At 41.7% G+C, this 13,785-nt stretch overlaps 1 protein-coding gene across 4 annotated transcripts in view; it reads left to right on the forward strand.

The window, feature by feature from the left end:
• The window catches only part of LOC129700540 (kelch domain-containing protein 1), a 60,734-nt gene that overhangs the window by 8,292 nt on the left and 38,657 nt on the right, over positions 1-13,785 (forward strand). For 3 of the 4 annotated variants that reach the window (XM_055641139.1, XM_055641137.1, XM_055641138.1), the window contains exons 2-3: positions 2,602-2,672; positions 8,245-8,362. In XM_055641139.1, coding sequence (XP_055497114.1) covers positions 2,602-2,672; positions 8,245-8,362 — 189 coding nt within the window. The remainder of the gene's footprint in view (positions 1-2,601; positions 2,673-8,244; positions 8,363-13,785) is intronic. The other variant, XM_055641140.1, reaches the window with a different exon arrangement.

Raw genomic sequence — 13,785 nt, forward strand, 5'->3', positions numbered from 1 at the left:
CTGGCAGCCACCACGGGCACGTCTGACCTCCGGAACCCATTGGGACCTGTCTGACCTCTGGCCATCACGCGGGCCCATCCTCATTCGCCTGCGGCTGGATCCTCTTTTGGCTCTGAGGCGCTTGCTGGGATCGTTCGACAGCCCACCTCTCTCCCACAGCCCAGCTCACTCATTGTGGCAATAGGCAAATTATAGCGGGTCCAGCTTCTTGCTGAGGTTGGAGTTGATATGCGCCATTAACAATCTATAATAGCACTTCATCACCAATGATGTTAGTGTCACTGGGCGATAGTCATTGAGGAATGTCCACTTACTCTTCTTGGGCACTGGTATTATTGATGTCCATTTAAAACGTGTGGGAACTTCAGACCTCAGTAATGAGAGGTTGAAGATATCCGCAAAAACGTCAGCCAGTTGGTCCGCACGTGTTTTGAAAACTGCCCGGTACACCAGAAGGTTCATACGCTTTCCGAGGGTTCGCCCTTAGAAGGATCGTCTGACATCAGTCTCGGTGACAGATTGCAATACCATTGTGGACCCAAAAGGACACATCAGTGTCCTCCTTATCGAAGCTTGTATGGAAGGCGTTGAGCTAATCCGGGAGTAATGCCTTGCTGATGTTTGTGCTGCCACATGATATTGCCTTGTAGGATGTAAAGGCGTGCAAGCCCTGCCACAGCTGCCTCGTCCTCCAGTTTAGAGCGAAAGTCCCTTTTATCATTTTTTGATGGCCTTTTAAAAGAAAATATTAGCTCGCAAAAGGCTCAGACTAAATTTATTTTTAATCAGCTTTTTTGTGATTTAAATTGTTGCTGCAGATTATCTATTTCTATGGGACAGCGCTGCTCAGCAGTCATTTTAGAGTGCAAAATCAGTTTGCAGCCATATTCTCAAACTGTTCTCAGTTTGCCTTATACACTGTTTTCAGTAATGGAACCCTGATGTAACCTGGGGAATATTACGTGCAATAAGAACATAAGTAGAAGTACCTGGTAATTTGGCCTATTAGATCATGGTTCATCTTTCCTCAATTAATCCTTTCCTTCTACATGAAGGCATTTCTTCTCAACTGTGACCTGAAAGTCTGACCTTATGTTTTGAGACTGTGATCATTGGTTCTAGAAACACCAGTGAGGAGAAGCAACCCATCTTTCTCGACGAGTCCCTTAAAATTTGTGTTGATTTTATTGCAATCTTCTCTCATTCTTCTAAACTTGAGTATAGGCCCAGTCAGCTTAATCTCTCTTTTAAGCAAAGCCCCTTCTTCAAACCTCTAGTCCTCACCTCTAGTCCTGTCTGTGCGAAGTTTGTAAGTTCTCCCTGTGGCTGTGAGTTTTGTCCAGATTCCTTTTATCATCCCAATGATACGCCATTTGTAAGGTCAATTGGCCTCTGTGTATATTGCCCATGGTATGTAGGTAAATGGTGACATATGGGAGGACTTCTTGAGAAGGTGAGTAGAATTAGAAAAAATTGTAAATGGGTAGTTGGTCAGTGAAGGACCTGTTTCCATGCTCTCTGTGATTCTATTTTTATGCCATAAGTTTTGCTATTGAAACATATCACTAGAGCTTTTTAAGGATGCATTTTGTTCTTTAGAAAATCACCTGTCTTTAATCTACCTTAGAATTATCATTAACTTTAAATTGATTGCTGAAGTCTGCACAGACCTGTCTTTACAAACTACAAGTAATGTTAAAAAGCATCAATTTCTTCTTTTGATTTCACGAGAACACTATGAAATAGACTCTGGGATGCAGGGCTGAAAAGATGAATGTTGAAATAAAAACTAGGTTACCATTTACTGTACTTGTGATTAATCTCATTTTATTGCTGAAATTTGTGAATAGGATTGACGAATCGCTATTAAATACTTGCATAATAGTTTTTATTATAGCATATAAACCATGTTGTTTTTCCAGGATAATTTAAATGACAATATTGTAAAATATACTTGTCCAATTTGGAGATAATTTTCTTCACCGTTTAACTCTTGAGTTGGAATATAGTATACACATTACAGTTCAGCTTTATTAACTGAAATCTAGAAAGCAATCATATAGTGTCATTCCACATGACTGCATGAAGTTAAGTATGTCAATCATAGTCAAGTCTCTTTAAAAGATCCTTAATGGATTGCTGTTGAAAATTTGATAAGTACCTACTCACCAATTTACACATTAAACGAATGACAATTCTTGAAAGGATTACGGTGAATATTATACTCCTGAAATTGAGTTCCTTCAAATTTTGCGAAGCACAGCCCAACAGAGGACTGAATATTGTTTTTTATAAATCTTATTTGAATAATCTCTTCGTGCCAACACTTAATGGAAAAGTATGTAATTAACAATGTTGAAATGAAGAATGGGTTTTTGCAAAGTTACATCAGACCAATATTGTGTCTGTTTTAAACTTTTTCTCAGTATGTTTTAATGGGAGTCTCTTTAATGGGAGAATGTTACAGATACATCTTCAATACATCATTCCAAGTAATTCTACTTTTGTAAAAAAATGAATATTTTCTTACAGTACCATTTTTATAATGAAAGGTATAAGTTTCACAGCAATTACAGGAATGTGTGACTTTTTTTATTCCAGACATACGAAAATAATGAAGTTTACTTACCCAATGATGAAATCTGGGTTTATGAAATTGAAAGTGGTGTATGGTAAGCAAATTCCTCTGGTGACAATCTTCAAATTTTATAATGTAAAAAGCAGAACTGCAGATGCTGGTTTATACCAAAGATAGAGACAGAATATTGGAGTAACTCAGCAGATGAGGCAGCATCTCTGGAGAAAATGGATCAGTGACATTTTGGGTCGGCACCCTTCTTCAGATTGATTTGGGGGGGGGGGGGGGGGAGAATGGGGGGGAAGAAAAAAACAGGACAAACCAGGCCAGCCGGCTGGCAACAGATGACCTCAGACAAGGTGGTTCCTTGATATTGCCAATTGTTGGCCTGGGACGGTGTGATCCCAAGAGGGATACATTGTTGTGAACTGTTGAACTAAATAACTCTTCTAGTGGAGGAAGGAGGGAAAAGCCGAGGGAGGGACGAGAGGAATGTATGTAGAAATTACCTAAAATTAGCAAATTCAACATTCATACCACTGGGTTGTAAGCTGTCCAAAGTGCTGTTCCTCCAATTTGCGTGTGGACTCACTATGGCTGCCCGGGACAGAAATGTAAGTATGGGAATGGGAAGGAGAATGGTTAACAACTGGGAGATTCAATGGGCTTTGGCGGACCGAGCGTAATTCAGATTTTTATGTTTAATTTCATTCCTGGAGTGCAATTTCTAATCTTTTCCCATTATTTAATGCAGAATATAAATTGTAGCAATATGCCTCATGACTCAAATGCCTCTTGATAAGAATGGGTATTTGGAAATATGAATGAGAAATTGTTTCATAAACATCAGGTGAAAGTTGTTAATTATTAAGCATGTCCAGAAGTTGTGTTGATTTGTTTCACCCATTTGTAAATTGTGTGAATATGACATCTCACATTGTCACTCCCCCATTGTCAAATGTCCACTTGCATTAGGAAATAAAAACAAAATCGATACTATAATTCTAGGACTTGTATATTTCCATTTAATTAGTTCTTAAGGATCTGCCAATTCATAATTGTTAGCAAAACCCTTCTGTTAATGAAAATTAACTATGGGTATTCTTTGATTTATGAAGGGGTTGTTCTAGGATAAGGTTTAGTTCAATGGTTTCTTTACTGTTATGTGTACCAAGGTACAGTGAAAAACTTTTTTTGCATACAGATCAGCAAGTCTATCATCATACGTAAGCACAATCCCCCAGTTAGTACAGAATGTACAGAAGAACCCACTGAGTATGTGCAAGTTGCTATTTTGGCATCATTCGACAGTGCCAGCTACTGCTGGCCACAAAGGCCCATTGTTGCCATCGACTCCATTCTGGTTGTCATATGAACTGTGGTCCCTTGCATGTCCCTCTTCAGCCCTTGTTCCCTGTGGTGCACCTTGCACAGCTGAGCTCGAGGTCTTGGAAGGTAAGACCCCCAGTTCTTCTTACCGGGTCTTTTGTCCAACGTCTACTGCCGTCTCCCTCCATCCTCCTCTCGGATTCCCGGTCTTCAGGGCTAGCTGGGCCTGGGCTTGGCAGCTTCCCTCTCCAGGTTGGGTTCCTGGTTCCACAGTGGGGGTGCCAGGCCTGTTGTTGGGATGTAGCTGCGGCTCGCCAGAAGACCTCGCTGTGTGCAACTTGCCGAGACATTATGTAAAAATTCAAAAATTGCGAAGGTGTAGTGGTTACATTTTGGAACTGAGGAATGTTTATTTAAAACAAGTTATTTAGAATTATATAGCTGAAATAAAATAATAACAAAATAAATCTTAAGGGAATAAAAATATAGACAACGTACTCTTTTTGGGGTGCTTGCTAAGTAAAATATACAAACTCCTGAGGGATATTGACTGAGTGGACACTTTGTCTTGAACAAAAATAGAGAAATCTGCGTCACTTTCACGAGATTTGACTATTTCAAACTTATGGGGTATATTTTTCCTCCTGAGAGTTTTCAGACATTGGAATTATTTATTTAAAGGCTGGTTAAAATCAAAATCTTGACAACCATAGGAATCAAAAGGCTACTGCAATTAGACTGGCTATTTTCTTGCTGAATGGCAGAACAGGCTCAAGCCAGCGCGTCGTCTACCTATATTTCTAATTTGTGGTTGCGTTACCACAACAAGATGGTGGTGGTGAAAGTAACTGCAGAGTTGTTTATTCTGTTCAGATGATGGTGGATGTTGTTTACTATATTGAAGGTGAGGATTCTGGATATTGAGGGTTGAGGTGAGGGTTCTGGCTGAACCGTTTCTGGGTACTGTTAAATGTGGCTCGGGGAAGGTGTCATTGGACACAGCTCAACACATCTTCATGTGAAAACTGTAGAGTTTTGCGATATGATGCTTTTCCATCGTGGGGCCATGTCTAATGTGTACAGTGTTGGGAATGCTGTCAGAGGTAACCCTTGCTTTCTTGATGTGGGTGGAATGTGTCTTTGTAGCCTCTTCATGTTGAAGTGATTTAGTGGTGGCGATGCTGCTCTGTTGGTGGCTTCATCCTTTTCCTGTTCCCTCTTGCTCCACCTCTAGCAGATCCTCAGTTGTGAGCTCTTTGTCATTCAATTTCCATTAACTCTTCCATATGATCCTGGTTTGCTTCATTGAGTAAAGTCAGATATAGGGTGCAGGTTAAGTACAAAATTCACTCCTTCAAACCCAACCTCATTAGTCAACTTGATAACGTTGTCTGGAATATGGGTTTGGAAACCCATGGGTTATGGACATACCCTGACTTCATCCATGTAACTCATTAACAGCATAAAAATTAGAGATGTGGCCCTGAAAATTAATTTAGGGAGCTAAATGGTAAATTCTATAACCTCTGATACCCTTTGGTGTCACATGTTAGCAAGTATGGGAATAGAGGATAAAACGGATGAAAATATGGCTGAGGAGATGGCGCAGGAGAGAGGGCATTAGATATCAGGACTAAAGGAACTACTTTTGGGTTGTACCTGAACTAAAATTGATTCGGCATCCTTGCAAGGAGATTTACTTATGCTGTTGTGGAGGATTTAAACTAATTTGGCAAGAGAATGGAACAGGTTTTTTCCTGTCAATAGCTGTTTTGTCACCTCCCCCTGCACTCCACAAGTCAGTTCATTAAAAGCTTATGAGGAATGCATAACTGGGTTGCATTTTTTAAAAACAAATTTTTAGTAGCACAGAGTTTGACAAGTAAGATAGTTGAACTGAGGGCATTGATTAACAAGTGGGAATATGATATTGTTGCTTTTACAGTGATATGGTTAAATGATGGGCAGGACTGGCAACTCAACGTTACAAGGTTCAGAATCTTCAGGCATAACCAGAGGGACATGAGAGAGGACATACATAGGTACTTGAAGGCTGGTATGTACGTGATGGATAAAGGAAATATTTCAGTGCTACATGACTGACTTTATTCTTGCATCATCATCTTCAGGGGCATCAATGTAGTCATTGGCATATTATACCTCTTCCAAATTTCCTGAATGTCTTGTTTGGCATTGCCACTTAACACTGAAATGGCATGCCAGTCAGTACGTACTGACTATTTGAATTTAGCCAAAGTACCCTGGTCCATGGGTTGCAACAATGAAGTGGTATTACTGGTGATAAACTTGGCTTTTATGTTGTCAGTGCACACCTTCCGTGTACACTGTATATCGAGTATTATCAAAGATGAGCAAGGCATTGTTCTCGCAATCATTCTTTACACAATATTGTTTGATAATTGATAGGGCTGAGGTAGGAAGAAATAGCATGATACAATTTTGGCTGACCTGTGCATTTAATCAGGGTTTTTGTTAAATTGTTATATAGCTGCAAGGTTGGCCTTAGAACCATGAGCCTAAATGGGTATCCAAACTGGTAAGATACGAGAGCCTTAAGATTACAGATACCATTTCCAGAGGCACCACTCTGTTAAAATGAACTAAGGTATTTTACAATGGTATATTATATCATGTTATGCCAATAGGCAGTAGTTTATTTCACTAAGGTAGACACAAAATGCTGGAGTAACTCAGCGGGACAGGCAGCATCTCTGGAGAGAAGGAATGGGTGATGTTTCGGGTTGAGATCCTTCCTCAGACTGATGTCAGTTTATTTCACTAGTTACCAATGCCAAAAGTCTGCGAAAACAGCAGTCCATTTCAGTTCAGCCTTCAGTCTTTTTGGTAATGATCTTGGTTGACAGAGCTGTACATGAGATTTCAATTGCAGTTTATTATTGGTATAATCAGTGTCTCTACATGTTTACATTAACTATTGTTCGTTTTAGTGAAAAACTTTGGTAAATGGAAAAAGCCGTGTCAATGCAATTTTGCAAATAACCACAAATTGAACATTCCTATATTGAAAGATACAGTAACTATTACAACTTTTTATTCCTTAATCATGTAAGTTATTGGACTTTCAAGTTACACATGCAGCAATTTACCATGAAATGGTGTGGAGATTACACAAGGACAAGACTGCTATTTTATAGTTTTGTGAATGCTAACTACTATTTCTTCTGAAACTGACTATAAAATGGCCTGGAGTTTGGAGTTAATAGACGGTCATCCCTGTTCTGTGGAGAAAAGTCCAACCATGTGCAGATCTCCCAATTCCAGCTGCCGTTAAGTACTGGCTGCAAACTCAGCAAAGAGTCTGCACAGAGCTGTCTTCTGGGTGAAAATCTATTTGTGGGGAGTGGGCATTATAATAATCTCCACCTACGAATAAAGCTGTTGCTCAAAACAATAGAGGTTGGAATAGAGATAGCCATATGGCCTCTCAAGTATATTATGCCTTTCAAAACTCATCTGGTCTTGGTCTCAACACTCGCTTGATCCCAGTGAGCCTTTATCCTTCTGAAGTACAAAGTCTATCTATCTCGTCCTTGCATGCATGCAATGACTCAACCTCTACAATTCTCTTGGGAACAGTTCCAAAGATGAGCAACTTTCTGAAGAAATACTTTCACATATTTCAATTAAATAGGTGACTCTACTCTGAAATTATACCTCTGCGCAGTTGCAACAAATGTCCCCTACATTTTAACTCCATTTCTCTTGGAATCGAGGACAACATTTTATTTGTCTTCCCTATAACTAGCTGTGTCTGTTTACCAACATTGTATTTCAAAAAAGAGGACGTCTAGATCCCTCGATCAGCAGTATTGTATAGGCCTTCTCCACTTAAACAATATTTATGTCCATATAAAGTGCTAGCCTCCTCACTTTACACTTGCTGGGCTGCACAATAGCACAGTTAAAAGAGCTGCTTTGATTCGCTGTGCATGCACTTTGCACATTCTCCCTTTAAATGTGTGTTTCCTCTGGTTTCCTCCTACATCACAAAAGCATGTCATTTGGTAGGTTAATTGGTCACTGAAAATTGACCCGAGTGTGTAGACATAATTGGAATTCAGTGGGTCGAGCAGTATGTGTGGGAGCAAAAGGAATTGTCGTTTCAGGATGATTAAGGGTCTTTACCTGAAAATTGACAATTCCTTTTCCCTCGCAGATGTTGCTCGAACTGCTGAGTTTCTCCATCAGTTTGTTCTTTGTTCCAAATTCCAGCATCTGGAGTCTCTTCTGTCTCCTATCTAATTTGCTGCCTAAGTGCTTGGATTGTCACTTTTTACTGTGTTCTTCCGATATAGGCAGAGGCAACCGATGAAGGGAGACCTTCCTCGTCCAATGTCAGGAAGCTGCGCTGCTTGTTTGAACGGAGTCATGTATATTTTTGGAGGATATGATGATCTGGGATATAGTAATGAGGTAGGCCTTGTCTCATGCCTGTATCTTGCCTGTCATGTTTTTTGCTGGTGTTTTTATATTTTGAAGTTTTGGAGATTACAATGACAAGACATGTCCCTAAATTGATCAGATGGTCTGACTGTGTGCTGCTAGATGCCTTTTGATGTAACTTACTAATCAATCAACTAATATAGGTATCAAATAAGATTAAGTACATTTTTCAGCATTTAAAAGCAAACTAGATTGTGACAGATTGATTTACTTAGGAGGCTATTGATCCTTGATTTTACTTGTGAGTGACTACGTGAAGAACCCGTCCAGCACGCATGCGCGACATGAGCGTTCACGCAGTGCAACAGCGACGAACGGGAGTACGAGCGCTCCCGCTACAAGTTTGAAAGAACGGACCGTCAGGTAAGTACTTACCCACAGGTTCGAATTCACAAACTTTGCTCCTCTTTGTGCACCAGAGGAAAGCTGGAAAGAACAAAGCAGCACAGAGGAAAACCGCCCCCGTTCGACTCCAGGGAAGGAGCGTTCCGTCAGTGGAGGGGGCGAGAGGCGTCACCTGGACCGCACACGCTGCAGTCCACAGTCACGGATACCGAGCCCAGCCCAGCCCGCTAGCGCTGCCTGACCAACAGCAGCGGGCTGGAGGCAAATCAAGATACAGACCGGCCGGTAATCCCTGCATACTCCGACAAGGAGACTCGCCGCGACAACGACAGAGGCAGCCGTGTGAGCAAAGTTGGCGAGCAGTCGCGGCGGGCGGGAGACACACGGAAGACGGACAGGCCGGCTCATTCAGAGAGCCGGCACTTCAAACTACCGCCCGAGAGCGAGAAAGTGTTTCCAAGCCTTAGAGAAAGGTCATGGAGTAAAAACTCTAGCGAGACCTGCCTCGGGAGCTGGGGCAAGCTCGCTAAGGGAGCACAAACATTCCCGCTCCAGTGCACTAACAACACTGACCATCGCATCTCCCTCATCAGAGGGGATCGTTGGCGACCAGGGCTGGGCTGGTCAAGAAGAGGGGTCACTGGCTGAACAACATTGGGAGTATGCTTGAGGTACAGGACCAGGAAGAGCTGCTGGGTGTGAGATACCGCTACGTGGCTACACCACAAGCGAGATGGCCGTTACAGCCTAATCTGGTGGCCAGCTTACTACCTATTTTTTAAAAACCTATCCAAGGCGGGTAGTCATGAGGCGTTGAACTTTATCACGCCTCCCCAAAATTGCATTTGCTCAAAGTGCCTACCATTATTGGGGGTACATTGAGCAGGGCATTTAAAACTCAAAATCTTAATTTGCAATATTGATACCCCTGACGTCGGCTATCATTTCGCATGCTCATTCCAGAGGGGCAGGGTAGTATGGCAAAACACCTGAACCTACTGTTCAACTCAGTATGTGATCCGCAACCTCTGGGAGGAAGTCATAAAACCTGCCCTCAACCTAAAAAATTCACAGGACTGTGAGAACGCTGACCTCAGAACCACAGATCCTGCTATCTGGCAAAGTTACCAAATCAAGCCTAAAAACTGGACGAAGTATCCAAGGTATTCTGCCTCATGAGGGCAGGACCTGGAATGAGCAAACCACACAAAACCAGACAGCAGTACCTCCATGCATCCACCAGTAGGCGTCTATTTCATGGTACTGGTGAAAGCTCGGGGCCCGCATGCCATCCCCGCAAGTCTTTCAGGACAGGGCCAGAGCGGACCCCATGGAAAATGCGCCACCCCCCCCCCCAACAACACCACCCCGACGGACAAGGAACCAGAAACCGAAGAAATGAACACACCACTAAACAACAGTGGAGGTAGGTGAGTATGGTTCCTACCATCACATAAAAGGTGAGGGGATTGTGCTTACAGGGGGGGGGGGGGGGGGGGACCAGACCTGGTTTTGGAAGCATGAAGAACTATTACACTTGGTAGTTATATACCAAAAGTATTCAAGGATAAAAATTGAATTTAAGAAAAACTGCCACCAGTTCAGCATGCACCCCAAAGGGGTTTTACCCTCTCACTAAAAAGGAAAACATGAGGGACAAGCTGAACTGGAGAAGACATACAAAGGGGTCATAAAGAAGTCTAAATATGAACCTTTTAGAACCATATTAATTTACCAAAAAAACAAAGATGGTGAATGTCGCACCATCATTGACTTAACCACTTTGAATACTTTCACCAGGTATACACACTTGAATGGAAAACATTTGTGTAACTGCCAAACGTGTGAAAAAGTTACTTTTATAACAACTAAACAGGTTCGCTTCTTAATAAAGACACTGTTTGGTAGACCAGTTCAAAACTTTACTTATTATCGGCCGATGGAAGGGAGGGAGAACTCCAGTCAAGTGAGCAATTAGACACTTCACCGTCCTCATCCACCTTCTCTGAACAACAGAATTACATTGTATTTTATAGTGTTTCTTTGTCACCTTAGCACATTCCACAGACATTAGTCATGGTCAGAGATACAGGAAAAGGCATCACATCAAAGGCATTTTGTCTCAATCCCTTAGATCAGTCTAGCTTCTCTCTTGTTACCTCCTCCCTCATAAACATAGGACACTTGGTTTACAACATCTTACTTCAAAGAGATGACTCTAGCTAGCTCCTCTGCTTCCTCTCTCGTGACTTGGTCCCTCATAAACATAGGACACTTGGTTTACGTCATCTTACATCCAATACATCAAAGAGATCTAGCTCCTCTCTGCTTGTCACTTGGGAGACAATGTTATAGTATTTATTATCTCACACACCGCAACCTGAGGCAAGCCTAATTTGAGACTAAATACAAGCTGTAAGCTAGCCCAGAAGCCAATATCTTCATATTTTTAACTAAAATTCGACTTCATCACATGAATTTCCTAAAGATACTTTATGGTAGGCATCGACTTAAAAGATGCATACTATTCAGTGCCCATTCATAAAGATCATCGGAGATACCTAAAATTTACCTGGATGGGGAACTATGGCAGTATAAATTATTGACTAATGGGCTAAATATGAGCCAAAACTGTTTTCCAAGATGTTCAAACCTGCCCTGACACTATTAAGGAAACACATTGTCATGGCATATCTCGATGATATTTAACAACAGACAAAACCATGGAATTAGCTAAATCAGCCGCATTAGCTACTAAAAACTTATTTAGCCTGGGCTTTGTCATACAATCCAGATAAATCTACGTTGACACCATCCACAACTATGGACTATCTGGTATTCAATTAACTCAGTCCACATGTCTATAACGTTGCCAAAATGAGAATCAGCATAATTGGCACAAACCTAACAAATTAATGATTAACAATCAGCCGACCATTCGACAAAGTGGCAGGAGTAATTGGGAAATTAGTAGCAGCATTACCAGCTACTTAACTTGGACCTTTCATTAGAGCTAAGGTGCTAGCGTTTAAACAAAATAACCCATATCCAGAACAGGTGGTAAATGGACTAGTCTAGAGTCATCACCACTACAGACACTGGACAAAAAACCTAGTTGGAAATGTTGGGTGCGTTCTATGGGTTAAAAGCATATTGTTCAATAGTGCACCATTTTGCATGTTCGTTTATAATTTGACAATATCACAGTGGTGGCCTATACTAAACCACATGGGCGGAACAAAATCGATATCATGTGACAATTTGATTAACACAATTTGGTAATGGTATGTCTTCAAACATATTTGGCTATCAGCAACTCACCTACCAGGTGAGCTAAAAACTGTGGCAGACATGTTAAACCAAAGTATTTGCTGAAATTACAAAGCAATATGGAACACCAGATATCGATTTCTTTGTATTCCGACTGAATCACCACTGACCGATGTATGTTGCATGGGAACCAGACCTTGAGGCAGCAACGATGGATACATTCTCGCTGAACTGGGGGGGGGGGGGGGGGGGGACTAATCTCTATGTTTTTCTCCCCTTTTCTACTTCATCAGTCAGGTACTATGCAAAATACAGATGGATTTTGCTTCGGACTTTTTGGTAGTACCCGACTGGCCTACACAGCCATGGTTCCCAGTGATCCTTGAGGTCATTGAAACCCATGACCATTCCCCACGGACCAGATCTACTGATCCACCCTGTATCAGGATAAGTCACCCATGCCATGACAGAATAAGCCTACTGGGTTGCAGATTCCAAAAAGACCTTTTGATGGACCTGGGATTGTCAAATAGGACCATGAACACGATGACAGCATCTCACCGACTCCACGAAGAAACAATATCTCTCCAGTATAAGAAAATGGGAAACATACTGCTCAAGAACAGAGACAACCTACTAATCAACCACCATACCTATGTACCAGAGTTCCTGGCCAACCTTTGCCACGGTGAAGGTCTGAACTATACCACTATCAAATGTGCTAGAAGTGCACTGTCAGCATATCTAAGACAGGCACAAAGGGAAACCGGCCATAGGTCTCGTCCACTGGTGGCCAAATTAATGAGAGGTACCTTCTATTCAAAATCCCAAGACCCAGATATACCAAGATCTGGGATGTCAGCGTTGTCCTGACATACCTAAGTGATGGCCACCAGCCAGATTTCTTACTCTGAAAACAGCTACCCTGTATACGGCCATGCTGATGGCTTAGTTTCAGCATAAGGGTCCAGTCTTTTTACCTACTCAGACTGGACAATATGGTCATAACATCAGACCAAATAACATTCACCGTTCAGGAGCTGGTAAAACAGAGCAGACCAGGAACTTCAGTACTCATTATGGAAATTCCAGGCATACCCACCTGACCACCGTTATATGTTATGACTCATCTTCTACAATGTATCAACACAACCTAAAATTCCCGAGGGAGACAAAATGGGTCAGCCACAAAAAAGCCACTGGGTCAGGGTACCGAGTCAAACCTTCTCTAAATGGCTCGGGTAATAGGAGCTGCTGGAGTGGATACCGATATTTACACATCTCACTCCACCAGAGCAGCATCCATGTCGGCGGCTAACAGTATGGATGTGCCACTGGACCTAACCTGGTAACAGCGGGGTGGTCCATGGGAAGAACATTCTACAACAAGCCATTAAAACCTGTTTCATTTGCAGAGAGAATTTTAGATGCTGCAAAAAATATATAATTTAGCCTGGGGGAGCATTAAATTCTTTGTTATTATTTTCAAATAATACCATTGTTGTTTTACAAACAGATTCAGGTTTGATTACGATAACATACTTCCTCCCATGGATGACTTTGGCAGCGAGTGAAGTATGGACTGTTACACGGTTTGAAATCACAGAGCTTTAAAATCTTCACGTAGTCACTCGCGTGACTCCGAAGTAAAATAGTAAGATTAAACGAGATCTTACCAGTTTGAAGTGTGATCTGTATTTTATGAGGGGTTACGATGAGGGATTAAGTGCCCTCCGCTCCCACCCTCAATTATAGAGATCAACTGGTATTTTAGTTCT

This window comes from Leucoraja erinacea, chromosome 9 (genome assembly GCF_028641065.1).
Source record: "Leucoraja erinacea ecotype New England chromosome 9, Leri_hhj_1, whole genome shotgun sequence".
In the NCBI taxonomy this organism is placed as follows: Eukaryota; Metazoa; Chordata; class Chondrichthyes; order Rajiformes; family Rajidae; genus Leucoraja; species Leucoraja erinaceus.